This window comes from Theropithecus gelada, chromosome X, assembly GCF_003255815.1.
Source record: "Theropithecus gelada isolate Dixy chromosome X, Tgel_1.0, whole genome shotgun sequence".
Taxonomy (NCBI): Eukaryota; Metazoa; Chordata; class Mammalia; order Primates; family Cercopithecidae; genus Theropithecus; species Theropithecus gelada.
In genome coordinates this window covers 82,670,865-82,693,274 of record NC_037689.1, presented here as the reverse complement: position 1 = coordinate 82,693,274, position 22,410 = coordinate 82,670,865, and the positions used below count along the sequence as shown (strand labels likewise).

At 42.1% G+C, this 22,410-nt stretch overlaps 1 protein-coding gene and 1 pseudogene across 6 annotated transcripts in view; one reads left to right on the top strand and one right to left on the bottom strand.

Annotated features, from left to right (window-relative positions):
* TAF1 (TATA-box binding protein associated factor 1) overlaps positions 1 to 22,410 on the top strand; it is a 178,546-nt gene that overhangs the window by 47,766 nt on the left and 108,370 nt on the right. For 4 of the 5 annotated variants that reach the window (XM_025372457.1, XM_025372456.1, XM_025372455.1 and 1 more), the window contains exons 29-32: positions 7,515 to 7,582; positions 9,265 to 9,387; positions 10,113 to 10,205; positions 10,291 to 10,375. In XM_025372457.1, coding sequence (XP_025228242.1) covers positions 7,515 to 7,582; positions 9,265 to 9,387; positions 10,113 to 10,205; positions 10,291 to 10,375 — 369 coding nt within the window. Of the gene's footprint in view, positions 1 to 7,514; positions 7,583 to 9,264; positions 9,413 to 10,112; positions 10,206 to 10,290; positions 10,376 to 22,410 lie in introns of all 5 variants that reach the window. The other variant, XR_003117427.1, reaches the window with a different exon arrangement.
* On the bottom strand, positions 6,185 to 7,182 carry LOC112615636 (annotated as a pseudogene). Its single transcript, XR_003117428.1, has one exon. The product of XR_003117428.1 is annotated as a polyadenylate-binding protein 2 pseudogene (transcript).

Genomic DNA, 22,410 nt, shown 5'->3' with positions numbered 1-22,410 from the left:
GGAAAAACAAAGAACAAAGATACTGGTCTGGGGTTAGGAGAGTGTTTGCAGTCAGTCATACTCCTCTTGGCCAGCAGTGTCCCACGTGTTCAGGCTGACGATTTGCCCATCCACAGATGTCTGGACGCTATAGTTGTCAAAGACAGTGGGGATATACTCCTCAGGAAAGGCGTTTGTTGTGTAACTGATGAGGAGGCAGGTTTTACCTATAGCCTCATCTCCTACAACCACACATGTGATTGTCTGCATTCTTCCCTTGTAGTCCTATGTACAAGAGAGAAAGAAAGAATATTCAGAGATACTTGGTTAATGTAGGGAGCTATTCTAAACATTTCTCTCTGAGGAGAAGATGGGGAGGATAAGATGCCCCCCACACTCTCTATACCCTTAATGCTATAAAAGAGTCAGCTGCAAAGGGTTGTATAAGTCAAGAGTTCTTATCCTGGAGTCTGTGGACTACTAGAGGATGGGCTTCAGTAGGTCCTAGAAGCCTCTTCTGAAGTTGTGTACAATACTATGTATATGTGCATAACTGAATTTTTCTGGAAAGAAGATCCAGAGCTGTCACCAGTATCCCACAAAAGGCTTTTTAATCTTTTGGTGAGCTCAAAAAGATTAAAAACCATTCATACACATAGGTATTTGTGTTACACTGTTGTCATAAGGTCTGGATCTACTGTATCAAAGGTGCTAAAATATTATGGGTGCTCAATAAATGGTTAATAATTTTTTAAAATTATCATAGAAGGTTTCCAGGGTTGAATCAAGAAACATGGCTCTGACTTTGGGTCTCTGGCTATAGAGCAGCAGAGGAACCTCCATTCCTGAAAAACAGAGACATCACAATACTGGAGAGAAAGGCAGACAGAGTCACACTCAGCTAGAGAAATGGTTAAGAGGACTGGGTGCGGTGGCTCACGCCTGTATTCCCAGCACTTTAGGAGGCCGAGGCGAGTAGATCACCTGCAGTCAGGAGTTCGAGGCCAGCCTGGCCAACATGGCAAAACCCCATCTCTACTAAAAATACAAAAATTAGCCAGACGTGGTGGCATACATCTGCTGTAATTCCAGCTACTCGGGAGGCTGAGGCAGGAGAATCACTTGAGCCTGGGAGGCAGAGGTTGCATTGAGCCGGGGTCATGCCATTGCATTCCAGCCTGGACAACAGAGCAAGACTCTTGTCTCAAAAAAAAAGAAAGAAAAAGAAAAGAAAAGAAAAAAAGAAAAAGAAAAAAGAAAACAGAAATGGTTAAGAGTCTAGGCTCCAAAGTCAAGAGGCAAAACCCATTTCTCCCTCTAATCTTTGTGAACTTGTCAGGTTTTTTTTTTGTTTTTTTTGTTGTTGTTTTTTTGGCGGAGTCTTGCTCTGTCACCCAGGCTGGAGTGTGCAGTGGTGTATCTCAGCTCACTGCAACCTCTGCCTCCTGGGTTCAAACGATTTTTGTGCCTCAGCCTCCCGAGTAGCCGGGATTACAGGCGTGCGCCACCACACCCAGCTAATTTTTGCGTTTTTAGTAGAGACAGGGTTTCACCATGTTGACCAGGCTGGTCTTGAACTCCTGGCCTCAAGTGATCCACCCGCCTCTGCCTCTCAAAGTGCTGGGATTACAGGCGTGAGCCACAGCTCCTGGCCAGAAAAAATTTTTAACCTGAGGGTTAAATGAAAGAAGGCATGCGTAGTACTTATTAGTCCTTCTCACATAGACAGTACTCATTAAGTGATAGAAGCTACTATGTTTTCTTAATAATTCTAGTATTCTGCTGGAGAAGGCAAAAATTCTGTAATGTGGTTACAATGCTAGATAAACCAGGGGTCTCATCCCCTTCAACCTTATGTGAGTAAAACTACAGGTCTTAATGCCACCACACTCATCCATTTCTTCATGAATCAGTATTTCTGAGTAAATGATATGGCAGAGATGCTCTCCAAGAAGCTTGTTTATTATGAGTTCCTATATTTATATCCTCATATTAATACCCCATCAATGCCTTGCCCTCAATTTAGGTCCCGAAGTACTCCACTTTCTGTAGGTTCTTAACTACTGCCCTAATTTCAGACCTAATTATTCTTATAGCAGTACCTTCTTTAAGTGTCAGAGCACAGAGGAAAGGGCATTAAATAATCATACATATTTGGTTACAGAAAAAAAATTGAGAATGAATTTATTTCTCACCTTAAGGATTTGGGGAAATAGATACATCCCCCATCCTGTTGTCTCATTAGCTAAGGTCCACATTAGGCCCATATCATAGGCAAAAACAAAATAAACACAACACCTCATTTTGGTCAGAATAAAGAAAAGTGAGCTGGGCGTGGTGGCTCATGCCTGTAACCCCAGCATTTTGGGAGACTGAGTGGGGAAGGTTGCTTGAGCTCAGAAGTTTGAGGCCAGCCTGGGCAACATAGACTTCGTCTCACTAAAAATAAAAAAAATTAGCCAGGCATGGTGGCATGTACCTGTAGTCTCAGCTACTTGGGATGCTGAGGTGAGAGGATTCCTTGAGCCTGGGAGATGGAGGCTGCAGTGAGCTATGATCACACCACTGGACTCCAGCCTGGGTGACAGATGGAGACCCTGTCTCAGAAAAAAAAAAAAAAAGAAAAAAAGTGGCTTTCAGAGTGTGCTTTCCACAAGCCCACTAGGGGTTGCTCTCTGCCCACACAGAGCCAGTTCTGAGTGGTGAGGCCTCCCACCTAGAAGTCGTCTTTAGCACAGGTTCCACAGCTAAAATAAGTCCAGAGCATAATTTAACTCTGGTAGAAAACCACCCCAGGGTATTCACTGACCATCAGCCCGTCTTTTTCCATCCAGGAATAGGCATAAGGATGAAACACACAAGGTCGATACAAAAGGGGCACAGTCATCACCACCTTCCTTGAGAATAGCCTTCTTTGACTTTCCTGATCTGGATAAATTTATTTCCCCTCTGAATTCGTACAACAATTACTGCCTGTGCAACTCATTTTCCCAGCTTCTTCTAGGTATCATCCAGTGTCCAACACCTCTGCTTAAAGTGACTGCTTTCAGAACAGCAGTGCAACTTAGGCAGTTGCTGAACCACAGTAAAACTCTTAGAGACAGGCTGGGCACAGTGGCTCATGCCTGTAATCCCAGCACTTTGGGAAGCTGAGGAGGGCAGATTGCTTGGAAGTCAGGAGTTCAAGACCAGCCTGGCCAACACTCCAACCTGAGCGACAGAGCGAGACCCTGTCTCAAATAAATAAATAAATAAAACAAAATTCATATTGAAACTTAATGCCCAAATGTGGCAGTATTGAGAGGTGGGGTTTTCAAGAGGTGACTGGATCTGGAGGACCCTGTCCTCATGAATGGATTAATAGATTAATGGGTTAATATGGGAGTGGGACTAGTGGCTTCATAAGAAGACGAAAAGGGACCTGAGCAAGCACCGTGGGATTCCCTGAGCCACTTTGGTATTCTGCAGAGTTTCCATTAGCAAAAAGACTCTTACAAATTGAGGCCCCTTGACCCTGGACTGCGCAGCCTCCATAATTGTAAAAAATTTCTTTTTTTTTTTTTTTTTTTTTTTTTTTTTTTGAGACGGTCTCACTCTGTTGCCCAGGCTGGAGTACAGTGACATAATCACAGCATAATGCAGTCTCAATATCTTTAGGCTCGATGATTCTCCCACCTCAGCCTCCCAAGTAGCTGGGACCACAGGTGTGCTTCAGTGCACCCAGCTAATTTTTGTATTTTTTTTTTCTTGTAGAGATAGGGTTTCGTCACATTCGAACTCCTGGGCTCAAGCAATCTGTCCACCTCAGCATCCCAAAGTGCTGGGATTGTAGGTGTGAGCCACCACCCCCGGCCCCAGTAAGCAGATTCAATTGTTGTAAAACAGCTTATAGCATACTGTGTTGTGCTGTCTACAGTAAATGCATTTATGATGTTTTCCACTGATTATGTGTTTATTGGGATGTAACCCTATCATAAGTCAAGGAGCATCTGTATCTCATATGTAGCTCCTCCATAATTTATGGCAACCAATATATTTCTCTATTTATACGAATACTCTATTTTTTAAAAAATTATTACGGAAATTGGTAGACACATTCAGAAATAAAAGAGGAAATAAACTTCAGTGCTATTCACTCAGTTCAACACTTTGTTAGCATATGGTCAATCTAGTATATATTTTCAGCTTTTGTATCATTTCATCCATAAATACTTAAAGCATTTATACTCTGTCTTGCAATAATTTATTTTCAAGTCATTTCTTTGACTAGACCAGCAACTATCTTTATTTTATTTTTTTGTTCTATTTTTTGAGATGGGATCTCACTCTGTCACCTAGGCTGCAGTGCTGTGGCACAGCCTTGGCTTACTGCAGCCTTGACCTCCTGGGCTGAAGCAATCCTCCTTTCTCAGCCTACCAAGTAGCTGGGACTACAGGTGCATGCCATCACGGCCAGCTAATTTTTGATTTTTTTTTTTTTTTGTAGAGGTGAGGTCTTGCTGTGTTGCCCAGGCTGGTCTCAAACTCCTAGGCTGAAACAATCCTCCTGCCTCAGTCTCACAGAGTGTTGGGATTACAGGCATGAGCCACTGTGCCTGGCCTAGACCAGTAAGTCTCATAGGCAGGAAGTCTGTCTTATTTTTCCTTATATTCCCATCATTGAACACATTGTACATAGTCATTAAACATTTATTAAATGAATAAACAAGTGAATGCTGAATTAAACAGTAAGTGAGAAGAGAACTGACATTTAGGCTCTGGGGAGCACTAACAAAAGGATAGACAGAGGAATACAATCTAGCAAAGGATATGTAAAAGAAGTAATTGGAGTTACTAGCTAAATGAAAATATTTTAGCTTCTTTATGATGAGCTTAAATTAGGGCATTCATAAGCAGGGAGTGTAGGAGATAGGTCAGATAGTTCAAAGATTTTCTGAAGCTTCTGATAGGGATCAGTGTGGAGATTCGTGTATTTTTTTTTTTTTTTTGAGGCAGAGTTTCACTGTTGTTGCCCAGGCTGGAGTGCAATGGCACAATCTTGGCTCATGCAGCCTCCACCTCCTGGGTTCAAGCAATTCTGCCTCAGCCTCCCGAGCAGCTGGGATTACAGGCACCTGCCACCGTACCTGGCTAATTTTGTATTTTTAGTAGAGACGGGGTTTCTCTATGTTGGTCAGGCTGGCCTTGAGCTCCCAACCTCAGGCCCTGCTTGGGCCTCCCAAAGTGCTGGGATTACAGGCCTGAGCCACCGCGCCCAGCCCAGAGATTATTTTTTAACAGAGGCTTTGGATTAACCCAATGTTATTAGAACATCACAAACCATAAATTCTACAAACAAAAATTGCAATCACAAATTGTATATGCTAAGTGTGGGAAAATTACAAGGTACCCATCGGTTTCTTTAGGCATTCTTTTTTTTTCTTTTTTTAGTTTTCAAAAACAACTTTATTCATGACACATATTTTTAAAAAAATTCCCACCCCTGGAAATGAGCTAAAAAAACCAAAATACACTTTTCACCTCCCTGTTCCCACTTCTCATTCCCTCCAAATAAAAGGGAAAAAAGGCAAAGGGAAAAAAAAAAAAACTGAAAAACAAAACACTCCTAAACCTCCCAAAACAAGGTAGTGCATTTCCCCAGGGGGAAGGGGAATTTACACTGGAACCACTGGGAGCTGAATGGAGATCTTCCGGCTACAGAAACCTGCAAAGAAAGACACTCAAAACAGAAAAAGAAGCACAAAAGGAAACAAAATAAATCACCAGGCAATCTGGAGGGGCAGGGAGCCGGAGAAGAGGGCTGGGGTGGGTGGTAGACTTGACTGGACAGGAGCAGGCAGGACGGGACTGTGAAAGGTGAGGAGAAGATGGAGGGAAGGTAACAAGCAGAACAGTTTGGTGTCCTTCCAGAGCCCTGGGTAAAAAAAAAAAACAAAAAACAAAACCTCCTACCACCCACACTCACCTACCCTTGAGCAGCACCCAAGGGAGTGAAATGGTGCAGGGAAACATGGGGAGCAGCTTACGCAGTTGAGACGTGTCCATGGCGAATCCCCAGAGTGAATAAGCAGCCTCCTGCCCTACTCCCTGGGCCTTCCCCTACTCCCCAAAGCAGGTCCCTCCTCAGCTGTTAGTTATGGGATTTTCCCCCCTTCCGCAGTATATCTTTTTTTTTAAAAATGTTTTTTTTCCCATCAGGGTCATCTTCTGTTTTTTTTTTGTTGTTGTTCTTTTTTTTCCCCTCCTTTCCTCTTTTTTTCTTCTCTCTTCTCCTAATACTTTTTTAGTAAGGGGAATACCATGATGTTGCTCTAGCCCGGCCCCTGTAGACGCGACCCTGGGGCCTGCTGTTAAAACCACTGTAGAATCGAGAGAGGTAACTGTTATAGTTGGTGGTCTGGGCGCGGTAGCGGGCTCGTGGGAAACCCCGGTCTGTTGTGCTGATTCCTGGTCTGTTGGTTCGTTTTGGGATCACCTTGATTTGCCTTCCTCTAAATAGGGACTCATCTGAGACCAAGGAAGTCCTCACTGATTCTTTGTCTGAGAACTCTGTATATGCAAACCCTTTGGGATGGCCACTAAATTTGTCACAGAGTATGGTGACACGGTTGACTGAATCACAGCCATGAAAGTGAGCTTCCAGCTCTTCTGCTGTTGCACCATAGTCCACATTGCCAACATAGATGGAACGGGCATCAGCCTCCATCTTCTCTTCAATGACATGATCACTGGGCCAGCATTGCCTAGAGGTGGACTCGTATTCATCTGCTTCTCTACCTCTGTTCTGTAGCTCCTTTAGCTTCTCAGCTTCTTCTTCCATCTCCCTGACTCGAGTTTTGATAGTTTCCAGTTCCCAGTCCTCAATGGCGCCGTACCCCGGGTCACCCTCGACCAGTCCCGGCTCCTCCTCCTCCTCCTCCTCCTCTTGGCTGCCAGGGGCTCCCGAACCAGGCCCAGGGCCCGGAGCTCCCGCGGGAGTGGGGGTGTCGGGCTGGGGCGGCTCCTCTTCGGGCTTGGGCTCTGGCTTGGGGTCCAGCAGCAGCTCCTCAGGCTCCAGTTCCTCAGACTCCAGGCCATTCCCGTAGTCCCCTGCGCCCCCCGGGGTCCCCTCCCCAGCCTCCCCACCGGCCCTGGGCACAAGATGGCACCGCCGCCCTGGCCTGGGGCCCCGACCATCCACAGCCCCCGCCATCCGCAGCCCCTGCCGCCTGCTCACTCTTCAGGCATTCTTAAATTATTGCTCCCCTTCCATAGTATTATGTTCAAGGTATTAAAGGCAGCAGTAGTACTACCGTGTGTAGATATACACAAATTAAGGAAAGAGTTAAAATTAGTTTATTCATTCATATTGTGTACCTGCTATGTTTTAGGCACTGAAAAATGGATATAAGTCTGGTATATTTGTCTAACCCATCAGTTAGCCTGGTGCCTGACACATATTAGGTTCTTAAGCAAGTGCATTAAGAGGATAAAGAAGTGTTGGCAGATTTTGCCTTCCATTTTTAATGGTTTCATCTCTTACTGTTCCTCTACAGGGCCAAAACACTCATTGACTCAGATCTCTCAATCCATGCTGGATCTCTGTGATGAAAAACTCAAAGAGGTAAGACAGAGTGAGAGAAAGGCAGTGGAATTTGAAGGAGGAGGGTATATCAGTGTTTAGGAAGTAGGGAATTTAACAGAAGGAAAAATATATGTGGGAGTAGCAGATATTTAGTATATGTGAAGGCTGGAAGGGACTTTAGAACTCATAGGCCAGTCCCTTTTGTAGATGGAAAAACTGGGCCCATAACTCATTAGAAAGGGCAAAGGAAAGTGAGTTTCCAGGAAGTCAGCTGTAGCTGAGAGACTAGTCAATGTTTTAGGAAGGAGGAATTTTAATTTTTTCTTCTTTGTATTTTTAACCAACCAAGCAGCAAGTGCTAGAAGTTTTAATTTTTAAATGATAATCTATCTATATTCCCTCTTCTTACCAAAAACATTTAGTGGTACTTTATAAACCTACAAAAGTGTAAGTATGAAGTAGACATTTCACAAAAGAGGATAGCTAGCCAGTAAACATGGAAAGATTCTCAACTTGACGGATTATTGAGGAGATGCAAATTTAAACCACGATGTCACTACATACCCACTGGAAAGGCTAAAATTAAAAAGACTGACAATACTAAGTGTTGATGAGGATTTGGAGCAATAGGAATACAAACTTTTTCCTACTAGAGTCTAAAATAAATTTATTGGGTTACGTCCCATTATACAAAAGTCACTAATCAGTAATAATGTTTAGTGTTGTTCAGCAGTAGTTTTATACCAAAAACAGAGAGCATGATCTTAAAGCCTAAATCGCTAAAGATGTTTTTTTTGTGTGTGTGGCAGCTATGATGTTGACACTCAGGGAAGTATAAATTTTGGTGAACCAGAAGAATAGAATGTAGAGTACCTAAAGAAGTTGTTGACGTATCCATTTTGACCGTTTTACTGGAATATCTGTTTTTTGTTGTTGTTGTTGTTGTTGTTGTGTTTTTTGAGAGAGGGTCTCGTTCTGTCACCCGGGCTGGAGTGCAGTGGGATGATCTTGGCTCCCTGCAACCTCTGCCTCCTGGGTTCAAGTGATTCTTGTGCCTTGGCCTCCTGAGTGGCTGGGACCACAGGCGTGTACCACCACGCCCAGCCAATTTTTTTTTTTTTTTAATTCTTAGTAGAGATGGGGTTTTGCCATGTTGACCAGGCTGGTCTCAAGCTCCTGGCCTCATGTGATCCACCTGCTCGGCCTCCCAGAGTGCTGGGATTACAGGTGTGAGCCACTGTGCCCAGCCTGGAATATCATTTATCTTGACTTTTTGTCATTCCGTAGACAATTCAAAGTTACACTTTCTGGGGCAAGGGTCATAGATAGCTAACTGAACCTTAAATTATCCTTAATTTTTTTTTTTTGAGATGGAGCCTCGCTCTGTCACCCAGCCTGGAGTGCAGTGGTACGATCTTGGCTCACTGCAGGCTCCACCTCCCAGATTCATGCCATTCTTCTGCCTCAGCCTCCCGAGTAGCTGGGACTACAGGCGCCCGCCAACATGCCTTGCTAGTTTTTTTTGTATTTTTAATAGAGATGGGGTTTAACCGTGTTAGCCAGGATGGTCTCGATCTCTTGACCTCGTGATCCACTCGCCTCAGCCTCCCAAAGTGCTGGGATTACAGGCATGAGCCACCACGCCCAGCAAATTATCCTTAATTTTTCTGTGGTGATCACACCTTAGGGAAACTTCTGTCTTGGCTTTGCTTTAATTTCAGAAAGAAGACAAATTAGCTCGCTTAGAGAAAGCTATCAACCCCTTGCTGGATGATGATGACCAAGTGGCCTTTTCTTTCATTCTGGACAACATAGTCACCCAGAAAATGATGGCAGTTCCAGATGTAAGCTGTCTCTGTGCTAAATATTGTGAGGATCATGCAGGGGAAAGGAAAAATGTATAGGGTGTACGTGTGTGTATTTTGGAGAGTCTAAGTGGGTATGTCAGTTGTGACTGGTATGTGATTTTAAATATTGACCTTTTTGCTGTATGGGTACATTATCTTTTTTTTAAAGAGTACATTATCATTGAAGTCAAAGAGGCCAGGAATCTTTGGATGTAGGGAGGTTTTTGCTTCCTGTTGCTGACATTCAGTATATGAATGCTCCTGAGTAGCCCTATAGAGAGAGGGTGCTAGCGAATGTGAGGCTTTTGATTTAAAGGTACTTCTAAGCAAATGATACTTTGATAATTAGACACCGTTGGTTGTCTTTTATTTCGTTTTTATATTGTTATGGTGATCCTCCCTAGGAATTCTCAACAGTTTCCTTTTGCACTATAGGAATGTGTTCTACGTGTGTAATGCTATAAAACTTCCGGATGGGACTAGGGAATAAGAAATTTTAATTATGACTATAGAGCAAGTGTTTTTACCCTATCATGGCATAGAAATCCTTAAAGGAATCTGTGAACCCCTTACATTATATACAGAAGTTTTGTATGATTATGTGTTTTTCTAGGGAAAGAGTCCATAGCTTTTTATAGGAATATTTGTAACCCAACAAAGGTGGTGAAATTCTGGTATGAAGAGTGATTTCCATTTAATTTCTTATGCTTTCTATTTACTAGTCTTGGCCATTTCATCACCCAGTTAATAAGAAATTTGTTCCAGATTATTACAAAGTGATTGTCAATCCAATGGATTTAGAGACCATACGTAAGGTGAGTGACTGATTTGATCTAAATGCCTTTTCGTAATCAAGTGACTGTGTGTGTGTATCTGAGTGCCTGATTCTTTTCATCACAGAACATCTCGAAGCACAAGTATCAGAGTCGGGAGAGCTTTCTAGATGATGTAAACCTTATTCTGGCCAACAGTGTTAAGTATAATGGTGGGTATTTCTCTTTATTTTCTTTCCATGAATCCATCCATCTTCTATCCATCTGACATTACTTAGCATTATTAAAAAAATTTTTTTTGAGACAGGATCTTGCTCTCCTAACCAGGCTGGATGCTGTGATGTGATCATAGTTCGCTGAACCAGGCACACGCCACTGCGCCAGGCTCTTTTTTTAGTAGAGACAGGGTTTTGCTGTTTTGCCCAGGCTGAGCTCAAGCAATCCTCCCACCTCGGCTTCGCAAAATGCTGGGATTACAGGCATGAACCAACACTCCTAGCCAGCATTATTAAAATTTATGTGCATAAAGCAGCCTTGAGCAGTGATCGCAGAATCAATTGAGTGACTTAGTCTTTTTATTTTTATTTTTTTGAGATGGAGTTTCACTCTTGTCGCCCAGGCTGGAGTACAGTGGCGCGATCTTGGCTCACTGCAACCTCCACCTCTCCCAGGTTCGAGCAATTTTCCTGCCTCAGCCTCCTGAGTAGCTGGGATTACAGGTGCCTACCACCACGCTCAGCTAATTTTTGTATTTTTAGTAGAAATGCGGTTTCACTATGTTGGCCAGGCTCGTCTCGAACTCCTGACCTCAGGTGATCCATCTGCCTCAGCCTCCCAAAGTGCTGGGATTACAGGTGTGAGCCACACTCCTGGCCAGGCCTTTTTTTTTTTTTTTTTTTTTTTTTTAAAGCAAGCATATATTTTAGTGTGTATGTTGTATAAAGATTGCTATTAGCCTTTAATGATGAAAAAGTAATATATGCTTACTTTTGAAATCTCGGAAGGCACAGAAAAATGAAGTGAGAATAAAAATCAAATGGATATTACTTTGGGCTCTGAGCCATCACTGCTTTTTCCTAGAATGTGAAAACTCACCTATGTCCCAGGCCCTTAGATGGAGCTTAGGGAAATGGGTAGCTATAGACCGTGGTGAGCTTCCTTGGTGCATGGAGTTTTGCTCAGTACATGAGTTGATTGAATAACATATGCCAGGCTCTGTGCTAGCTGCTTAATCTACTGATAGGAGAGACAGTCAACTGTCCTCAAGTAATTCACAATCCAGTTGGCAGAAAGAGACAATTAAAATGCAGCTTGGAACCAGGCATGGTGGCTCATGCCCGTAATCTCAGCACTTTGGTAGGTGGAGGTGGGAGGATTGCTTGAGGCCAGGAGTTTGAGACCAGCCTGGGCACACATAGCAAGACCTTCCTTGTCTGTATAAAACACTTACAAATAAAAGCTTAGCTAGGTGTAGTGGTGAGTGCCTGAAGTCTTAGCTATTTGGGAGGCTAAGGCAGGAGGGTCACTTGAACTCAGGAGTTCAAGACTGCAGTGAGCTATGATCACGCCCCTGCACTACATCCTGGGTGACAGCAAGACCCTGTCTCTATAAATAAATAAAATAAATAAGTAAAATGCAGCTTGACAAGGGCTATAATAGAAGTATGTGCAGAGTGCATCAGACGAGAGCAAGGAATATCTTAACTGAGAGGGAAGGCTTCATAAACAAACTAATACAGTTTTTAATGACAATTTTTAAACATTGAGTACTTATATGTGCTGGCACTGATAGATGTTATAAATATCAAATTATATATGGTTTCTGTTCCAAATTAGTTTAGTTTAGTTCGGGAAACAGAAAAGAAAAATTATAGTACTTAAATTTTATTGCTATAAGCATGCACAGAGTATCACAGGACAGTATATCTAAATTAGAGTGGGGCGGGGTGCGGTGGCTCACGCCTGTAATCCTAGCACCTTGGGAGGCCAAGGCGGGCGGATCACTTGAGCTCAGGAGTGCAAGACCAGCCTGGGCAACATAGTGAGACCCCATTTCCAAAAAAAAAAAAAAGTGGGCTTAGAGGAAGCTTTCTGGAAGAGGATTTTCTTTTTTCTTTTTCTTTTTTGTAAATAGAGATGGGGATCTTGCTGTGTTGCCCAGTCTGGTCTGGAACTCCAGGACTCAAGCCATCCTCCTATCTTGGCCTCCCAAAGTGTTAGGATTACAGGCATGAGCCACCACACCCATCCAGAAGAGAGTTTTCTTAAGCTGAATTCTGAAAGATCAGTGGTGTTTACTTGGCAAAGAATGTGGAGGAGAAAATGTTCTAGGTAGAGAGAACAGCAATATGTAAAGGCACAGAGGCCTGAAATTGCATGATAGGTTTAAGAAACAGGCCGGGTGTGGTGACTCACGCCTATAATCCCAGCACTTTGGGAGGCCGAGGTGGTGGGATCCCCTGAGGTCGGGAGTTTGAGACCAGCCTGACCAACATGGAGAAACCCTGTCTCTACTAAAAATACAAAATTAGCCGGGCGTGGTGGCGCATGCCTGTCATCCCAGCTACTCAGGAGGCTGAGGCAGGAGAATCGCTTGAACCTGGGAGGCGGAGGTTGTAGGGAGCCAAGATGGCGCCATTGTACTCCAGTCTGGGCAACAAAAGTGAAACTCTGTCTCAAAAAAAGAAAAAAGAAACAAGGTGTTGGGGTTGCAGTTCAAGTGTACATATTGGTGAATAACTGTTTAGAGAGGCAGGCAAGAGTCAAATCATAGAGGATTTTGTGTGCTGTACTTGAGTTTGTACTTGATCCTAAATAGGAAAACACTGAAGGAATGAAACAGGGAAACGATTTCTTATAATTCCTTAAACAAATAGAAGAGGGAGCTAAGGGCATATGAGAGAATTATCTAGCATACTGAGGTTCTCAACTAAGAATCCACATGATTATAAGACTTTTCTCCTGTAATTTTTAGCAGTAAGTAGTATGACTGTTAAGTTTGTCAGAAGGGGCAGAGTATTGGAGAGAAAAGGTGAAGGATTGGTCAGTCGGAAAGACTGATGAAATAGGCGTTCTGGGCAGAGAACACAATGTTTAATATCATGGAAGAATGAAAGAACAGGGCAAGTTCAGGGAATTATATGTAACTAGGACATGCATATATCATTAAAGAGATGAGACTTCCATTTTTGTTCATTCTGGTTTGGGTTGAAAGAATCTACTTTCTCACTTTGCTCTGCTTATTACACATTGGAAATTGGAGAGTGGAAATGTCCCTTGTTGGGTCAATTATCCATTATTGTTTCATGAAAACACCTAAAGTTAATCACCCAGAATTCTGGCAGTGGAAGTGTTGGTAAGCTCACAGACGTCTAAAAAAGACTGTGTGTAGCAAGTGATAAGCAAGAGTGTTACAGAAAGGCACTTGACCTGGTGATGCCTGACTTAGGACATAGGGCAGACTTACAAGGAGCTTATGTAAAACAGTAAGAAAAACCCAGAAGATACTAATAAAAAAGTAAGCAGAGGGCAGATGGACAAATCACAAAAGACGAAAATTAAAGAGGTAACAAACATGAATAAATATTGTGTTGCACTAGTAATCGAAGAAATGCAATTGGGCCGGACGTGGTGGCTCATGCCTGTAATCCCAGCACTTTGGGAGGCCGAGGCAGATAGATCACCTGAGGTCAGGAGTTCGAGATCAGCCTGGCCAACATGGTGAAACCCCATCTCTACTAAAAATACAAAAGTTAGCCGGGCGTGGTGGCAGGCTCCCGTAATCCCAGCTACTTGGGAGTATGAGGCATGATAATTGCTTGAACCTGGGAGGTAGAGGTTGCAGTGAGCCGAGATAGTGCCACTGCACCCCAGCCTGGGTGACAGAGTGAGACTTAGTCTCAAAAAAAAAAAAAAAAAAAAAATTGAAAGAGGTTTTTTTTGTTTGTTTTTTTTTTTGTTTTGTTTTGTTTTGTTGTTGTTTAGACGGAGTCTTGCTCTGTCGCTCAGGCTAGAGTACAGTGGCATGATCTTGGCGCACTGCACCCTCCACCCCCTGGGTTCAAGCGATTCTCCTGCCTCAGCCTCCCGAGTAGCTGGGATTACAGGTTCCCGCCACCGTGCCCGGCTAATTTTTGTATTTTTAGTAGAGATGGGGTTTCACCATCTTGGCTAGGCTGGTCTCAAACTCCTGACCTCATGAGCCACTGCATCCGGCCAACTCAGTTTTTTAGTAGACATAATGGTAGTGAGACAGGTGCTCTCACGCTTTGCTGTTGGCAGTATAAAATTGTGTGAGATTTCTGGAAAGCTATTTGGCAATATTGAGAGACTAAAAAATTGTTCAGACTATATTGAACAGACTTTATTGTCAGGTAGACTTGGATTTGAACATTGGCCCCAGCACTTAATAGCAATGTGACTTTGAGCAAATAACTTAGTCTCTGCTTTTCCTATCTGTAAAATAAGAATAATAGTACTCCCCTCTGAGGGTTGTTGTGAGGATTAAATAAAATAGTGCATGTAAGTAGTTAGCATGTGGTAAGATTATAATCCTAATCAGAGATGTAGTCAGAGGTATTCATGATACTGTTATTTATGTTAGCAAGGACTTATTTAACTTGAACAGTTGATGTAAAGGGGATGATGTTATATGTTTTCCATGGTTTTTCCTTGTATAGGAAACAGGGGAACTCTCCTAAGAGGAAGTGACTTTTGAACTGAGTTTTGAAGAATGATGATGATAATAACTACTTATTGAGCACCTACTGTGCCAAGGAAATAGTCAAGTGGAAAACGGTGGAGAAGTTCCTGGCAGATAGCACAAATGCAAAAGTAGATGAAGGTGCCTTGGATAGGGAAATGCCGGTAGTTAAATATGACTAGGATGCATAGTGGAATTACATTTGGTAGTGAGATTCGAGATTTTAAAGGTAGAGGGGCCAAATCATGAAAGGCCTAGTATGTTACACCAAACCTTTAGAAGGAGAAAGGGACATATCAGGTACTAGTACCTGAATGTATCATTCCGAAACCTATCTGAAGAATGGATTGGAAGAGGGGAATAAGATAGAGACAGGTAAAGAAACTATTGACAGCATTCCCAGTTAAAAATACTGACGGCCTGAACTAAGATCAGTATCAATAAGAGTAAAAAGATGAAGACGGGTGTAGAGATACTGAGGAGGTAGAATTGATGTTTCATAAATGGTTAGAAGTTGGGGGCATAGGTAAAGGATGGAGATTTTAAGATGGTATCAAGCACTCATGCTCTTGGGGGAAACGTAAATTAGTACAAACGTTTTAGAGGACTGTAAATGTTCATTTCCATTGGCTAAGCACCTTCACTTCCAGGGACTACTCCACACAAGTTTATAAAGGTACATGTACAAATGTTCTTTGCAGCATTGCTTGTAATTGCAAAAACATGGAGCATTCTAAATATCCAACAATAGGAAATTGTTTTAAAAATGGCACATCTATATGATGAAGTACTGCTTAGCTATCAAAATGGTAGACTTACCTAACAAATTAGGTGTATTTGTGTATACTCATATGAAAAGATATTCAAGTTGTATTATTGAGAACCATATTACTCAACAGTATATTTAGAAAGGGAGGGTCACAAATTTGGATTCTATGGACAGGTAATACAAATGAGTGAAATGGGCTATGTTGTGGGGGCCAATGAACTGGAGAGCAGGTATCCCATCTAGGAGTCAGTCACTGTTTAGCTCAGTTGTTGCCATGGAATTGAATTACCAAAGGGAGAAATGGAGAATAGTTTTTACTTTATACTTGTTTGTACTTAGGTATTTGAATTTTTTAGTGAGCATATGTGCTCACTAAAAGTATTATGTACTTTTGCAATTAGGAGAAATTTCCATTTTTGGAAGGATGAAGAAATCAAATGACGTCCAAAGTTCTGACTTGGGCAACAAGTGGTGCCATTGACTAATATGGGAAATACAGGAAGAGTGGTTTGGAGAAAAGATAGCAGAGTTCAACTTGCTATGTTGTATTAGGGTAGGACATCTAAGTGAAGACTTTTAATAGGTAGTTAGCTGTATACAAGTCCAAAGCTCAGATGATATATTTTTTTTTTTTTTTGGGGGGGACACAGTCTTGGTCTGTCACCCAGGCTGGAGTGCAGTGGTGCGATCTCGGCCCATGGCAATGTTCGTCTCCCAGGTTCAAATGATTTGCCTGCTTCAGCTTCCCAAGTAGCTGGGATTACAGGCACATGTCATCACACCCAGCTAATTTTTGTATTTTTAGTAGAGACGGGGTTTCACCATGTTGGCCAGGCTGGTCTCAAACTCCTGACCTCAAATGATCCACCTCCCTCGGCCTCCCAAAGTGCGGGGATTATAGGTGTGAACTTTTGCACCTGGCCTCAGAAGAGAGTTTATACTATAAATACGGTTATTTTTCAGATTATCAGCATATAAAAATATAAGTAGATGAGCTCAAATAGGGAGTAGGGTACATTCCTTGAACCCTCTGATGTTGTGTGTAAAATATGATTATTTTACTGAGTAGAAAGACCATAGATTTTATCAGATTATCAAAGTTGTGTGTGATCCCAAAAAAGATAAGAATCACTGTTTAGTTTAAGAGAGGATGTGGGATAAGAATAGACCTGACAAATTCCAATATTTAAGATAATAGGTGAGGCCCAGCACAGTGGCTCACGCCTGTAATCCCAGCACTTTGGGAGGCCGAGGCGAGTGGATCATGAGGTCAAGAGATCGAGACCATCCTGAACAGCATAGCAAAACCCTGTCTCTACTAAAAATACAAAAAATAAGCTGGGCGTGGTGGCATGCGCCAGTTGTCCCAACGGGAGGCTGAGGCAGGAGAATCACTTGGACCCGGGAGGCGGAGGTTGCAGTGAGCCGAGATTGCACCCCTGCACTTCAGCCTGGCCACAGAGCGAGACTCTGTCTCAAAAAAAATAAAAAAATAAAAAAAAAGTGAATATGAAGGAGTGGCCAGAATGAAAGAAGAACATCTAAGAGAGAATAATATACTGCAAACTAAGAGAAGAGAATTTCAAAGAGGGAAAATTACCAACAGGTCAAGTGCTACAGAGAAGACCAAAGAGGATGGTTATTAGAAGAGTTATTTCACTGAAGTGGTAGAATAAAAAGCCAGACTGCAGGAGTTATGAATGAATGGGAAGCAAGAAAGTAGAGATTGAGAGTTGCCTGTGAAGGGAAGAAGGAAGTAGACAATATGTTGAGGGGATGAAGGCAGTTGGACAGAGGAGACCTTTGTATAGGTCAAAGAGAAGAAAAGGATATGAAATGCCTATGAAAGTGGGAAGATAGACATTGAGAAAGTTTCCGCCTAAGTAACATCTTAGTTCTCTGTAAAGTAGGAAACGGTATTTTTTGCTGAGATTAAAGTACGAGAAAGAATTTGAAGAAAAATATCAACAAGAATTATTTTTATGGGAAATTGGAAAAGGAGCTGATTAGGGACATTTCAGAAGAATGCTGTTGAGCAGCTTTTCAGGGTCCAGCTGAAGATGGAGACTTTTTTTTTGAGCAGTATCATTTGTAACAGTTCTGTAATTTTTGTCAGTGCTCATCAGATCAAGTTAGGAAACTGAGAAGGCAGATGATAAAATTGATTCAGGATTGAGATTTTGTTTTGTGGATGTGCTGGAAAGATTGGGAATTGTGAGGGTATTAGCAAAAGAAAAAAAAATTATTGAAGTTCGGGCATCTCAAACCAATAAAGGACGCTTTATTGCAGAGGATTGTGACCGTATAGTCTCCAGTTTGGGGGAATATCTCAGAGCAGCTTCACAAAAGCTTGCAATTTATTTGGCAATTTGTGTTTTATCTTAAAAACTTACGCAAATTTTCCTTTAGGCTTATCTGTACTTTAACTTGCTTTAAATTTCTTACCAAATTACTTCACATCCCCTCTCCAATCTTCAAGTAAAATTGCTGATTCAGGAAGCTATACAACAATGATCCCATAGCTTACTTTGGTATCTTCTTCTGCATTACCTTAGTTTTTAAAACATGGGGCTGATCATACATTAAAGTAATGCCAGGAGAGGCTTAATATGTTGAGAGATAGAAATTAATGGGCCTGGCAATTTTCTTGAAGTAAGAGAAAGAGAATGAAAAAACTGGACAGACACAAGGCTGTGGTAAGAAAGTTGAATATTTGGAGTTGAAAGTTCCAGAGGTGAAGCAGTTTTCACTAGATAGCATTCTGGGTATAGCCATGGATGTGTTTGGTAGCCATGGATGTGTTTGGCTGGAGCAAAGGTGCAAACTATTGGCACAAAGATTTGCAGGGATTTGGATAGGTTGTACATGTGAACAATAAAGTAACTCACTATGATGGGAGAGATTTGGAGCCGAGAGAATGATTGTGCCGGGTGCATAAGTTTTTGTGAATGAGAATCAGTTAATAATGGTGACTAAAGGTGAAGAACACAGATTTCAAACTCAGGTGTCCTGCAGGGGCCAGGCAAATAATGTAAATGACTAAGGTGGGCCAGGTGAGATTGTGCTAAACTAGAAGAGTGCATGCATATTCCATCTAAAGCAGCATGTCCTTCATCTGATTGTTGTCCTAAGGAAATGAGTATCCTATGTTGCTAGATGTCTTAATTTTTCAAGAGAAGCTGAAAATCTGAATTTTTTTATGTGACATTTCTTAAATTTTTACGTATTTGCAAATAGTTTAAATGTTTCTTTACTCCGTTGGCCAAATAAAAACATGTATCTGCAGGCCAAATTTGGCTCCAAGTCTTCAACCTCTGGCGTAGTGAAAAACAGGCCTTAGAGTAGGAGAGATTTTTTTTTATCCCCAAGAAGAAGTAAATAATGTCTAGGTAGTAGCAGTGGACAGCCTAGAAGGCTGACTTTCCCCCTTCTTAACCAGTGGAATAGGAAACTTCTGAATAGGGCTATAAGGGTTAGTGGTGCCATGTGATATGAAATGATGACATCTAGAAAGACACCATAAAGACATTGAGGAGTTAAAGGCACATGAAATATTTCCCACTATCAGGTGATACACACGAAATATTTCTGTTTAAAACTTTGTTGGTTCAGCCAAATATGATCCTGCCTCTTTTTTTAATAGTAACAAAGTCCAGGCTGGATGCAGCGACTCACTCCTGTAATCCTAATGCTTTGGGAGGCCAAGGCAGGAGAATCTCTTGAGGCCAGAAGTTCAAGATCAGCCCTGGCAAGAGACCCTGTCTCTTAAAAAATTTTAAAAATTACCTGGGCATGGTGGTGTGTGCCTGTTGCTGAGCCCAGGAGTTCAAGGCTGCAGTGAGCCATGATTGTGCCACTGCACTCCAGCTTGGTTGACAGAGTGAGACCCTGTCTCAAAAAACAAAAAATATAAATAGTAACAAAATCCATGTGGACTTTATTCTCTACGTTAAAATTTTTATTTTGTAAAATTTTATTGTTAGTATTAAAGTTAATCTAAATTAGTAGAATGGTATCTCTAATTAACATTATTTTGACTCTTTATATTCAGATCCTTCCCTCATAATATACTGCATATGAGCATATTTCTGTAACATTTTACACTGACTTCCTTGACTTTGTTAGTCACATATTTAGCCCGTGAACTATATTGTGTATAGCCAGAATACTTAGCACTAAGATTAGGGTCATTAGGCAAAAACCAGAAGATAAGTAACACTCCATATAAAACACATCTGGACATAGGCAGCATGTATCAGAGGAATTGGTCTTGTCCTTAAGTGATGACAGTGGACTGTACGCCAGCTGCCACGTAAGTACTAGATCAATTTCAGAACCTCTGTTCATGTTTAAATAGCATTTGAAAAGAACATTAATACAGGGAAGTCCACAACTTTAAGTGGTTGGAGTTATTTACAGCAGTCCCCAAAGGACCACAACAGTTAAAGGAGAGAGTCATACAGATAAGTCCCTTCTCAAAAATACAACCCAAACTTTTTGCCGGACTTAACAAAATTGGCAGAGGCCTTACTACTTAATGTTTAGTTAAATTTGAAATGAGCTGCATAGTCTGTGGCTATACCACCCTAAATGTGCCTGATCTCATTTGAAATGAGCTGCGTAGTCTGAACCAATAGGTGATGCTGAGCTAGTCATGATGAGATTCCCCTTTCCCAAAGATTTCATAGCAAGTTTCTCCTCTAGTGCTCTTAAAACCAAAATCAACTCCAGTAAGAAACCATCTTTAGGATGGACATAGGTAGAACTTGTGTCATGAAACCTGAGAGCCCAAAGTTTTAGAATGCTCAGTTGGACCCCACAATCTAGATATAAATTTACAAAGAAAAACTGAGAAATCTCCCCCTGTCCCCAACTTTTGAGTATCTCCCAATCTTTTGTGGGCTCTGATAGTTGTTCAGGTTATAGGACCTTTGCCTGACATTCTGGGGTCTCATCCTATGCCTGTGTAGCTTAGTAGTTATTCAGCCAAAGACTAAAGGGAGCCCTTGCAGATCTTGTGGAGCACCCTCTTCTCCAGTTGTGCCTTGCAATTTCCAGCTGTCTTAACCTCCTCAGACTCTAATATGTCTCCACAGCTCAGGAAGACTGCGATAATTGGCTTGCCTTCAGCAGAAAGCCAGGGACAATTGTAGGGCTCACTTCATTTCCCTTCCCTTCTCACAGGGATCACAGAATCTTACACTACTAGTTGCTCAGTGTCTGAAAGCAGTTGTTTCATTTGTTTTTTTCTAGTTTTCTGTTTATAGTAGGAGGACTAATCCAATAGCATTTATTCTATCATGCCCAGAAAGTCTTTTAATGTTTAGTTTTATGGTATTTCTGACATACAGAAACTTCATATGCATACATTTGTATTTATCAGTCTTTCCTATATGATTCCTGTCTTTGGTATTATAACTCTTCAAAAGATCTTCTCTACCCCCAAGATAGCAAACCATATTTTCTTCTAATATGTACAGTATTTTAAATATTTAAATGTTTGTCTACTTTTTAGAATAAAATCTTAAGTAGAAGGTAAATATTTAACTTTCTTTCCCAAATGACTAGCCAAAGTGTCCAAGTCCCTTTTATGGAACAGTCTAACCTTTTCTACTAATTGAAATGCTACCTGCATTTTTTTTTTGAAATAAGGTCTTGCTCTGTTGCCCAGACTGGAGTGCAGTAGTGTGATCATGGGTCATTACAGCCTCCACCTCGTGGGCTCAAACTATCCTACCACCTTAGCCTCCCAAGTAGCTGGGACTACAGGCATACATCACCAAGCCTGGCTAATTTCTGTTTTTGGTTTAGTTTTTGTTTTTTTGTATTTTTTTTTTTTTGAGACGGCGTCTCGCTCTGTCGCCCAGGCTGGAGTGCAGTGGCCTGATCTCCGCTTACTACAAGCTCCGCCTCCCAGGTTCACGCCATTCTCCTGCCTCAGCCTCCCGAGTAGCTGGGACTACAGGCGCCCGCCGCCATGCCTGACTAATTTTTTGTATTTTTAGTAGAGACGGGGTTTCACCGTGTTAGCCAGGATGGTCTCGATCTCCTGACCTCGTGATCCGCCCGCCTCGGCCTCCCAAAGTGCTGGGATTACAGGCATGAGCCACCTGGCCTGGCCTACTTTTTGTATTTTTTGTAGAGATGTGGTTTCACCATGTTGCCTAGGCTGATCTCAGACTCCTGGGCTCAAATGGTCCACCTGCCTCAGCCTCCTAAAGTGCTAGGATTACAGGCATAAGCCAATGCACCTGGCCAAAATGCTACTTTTATACTATACTAAATTCTTACTTTTTTTTTTTTTTTTGAGACAGAGTCTCGCTCTGTCCCCCAGGCTGGAGTGCAGTGGCACGATCTTGGCTCACCGCAAGCTCCGCCTCCCGGGTTCACGCCATTCTCCCACCTCAGCCTCCAGAGTAGCTGGGACTACAGGTGTCCGCCACCACGCCCAGCTAATTTTTTTGTATTTTTAGTAGAGACGGGGTTTCACCATGTTAGCCAGGATAGTCTCGATCTCCCGACCTCGTGATCCGCCCGCTTCAGCCTCCCAAAGTGCTGGGATTACAGGCGTGAGCCACCTTGCCCGGCTCTTATATATTCTCAAACCTATTTGAGAGCTTTCTGTTCTGCTTCATTGATCTGTTTGTCTAGTCTGGTGCTATTATCACCAGATAATATAATTGTTTTATCACAAAGGCTTTATAATTTTAAATTCCTTGACTGTGCTTGCTTGATTATCCTAAATAAACTCTAAGGTCATTTTTGTTAGATTCTAC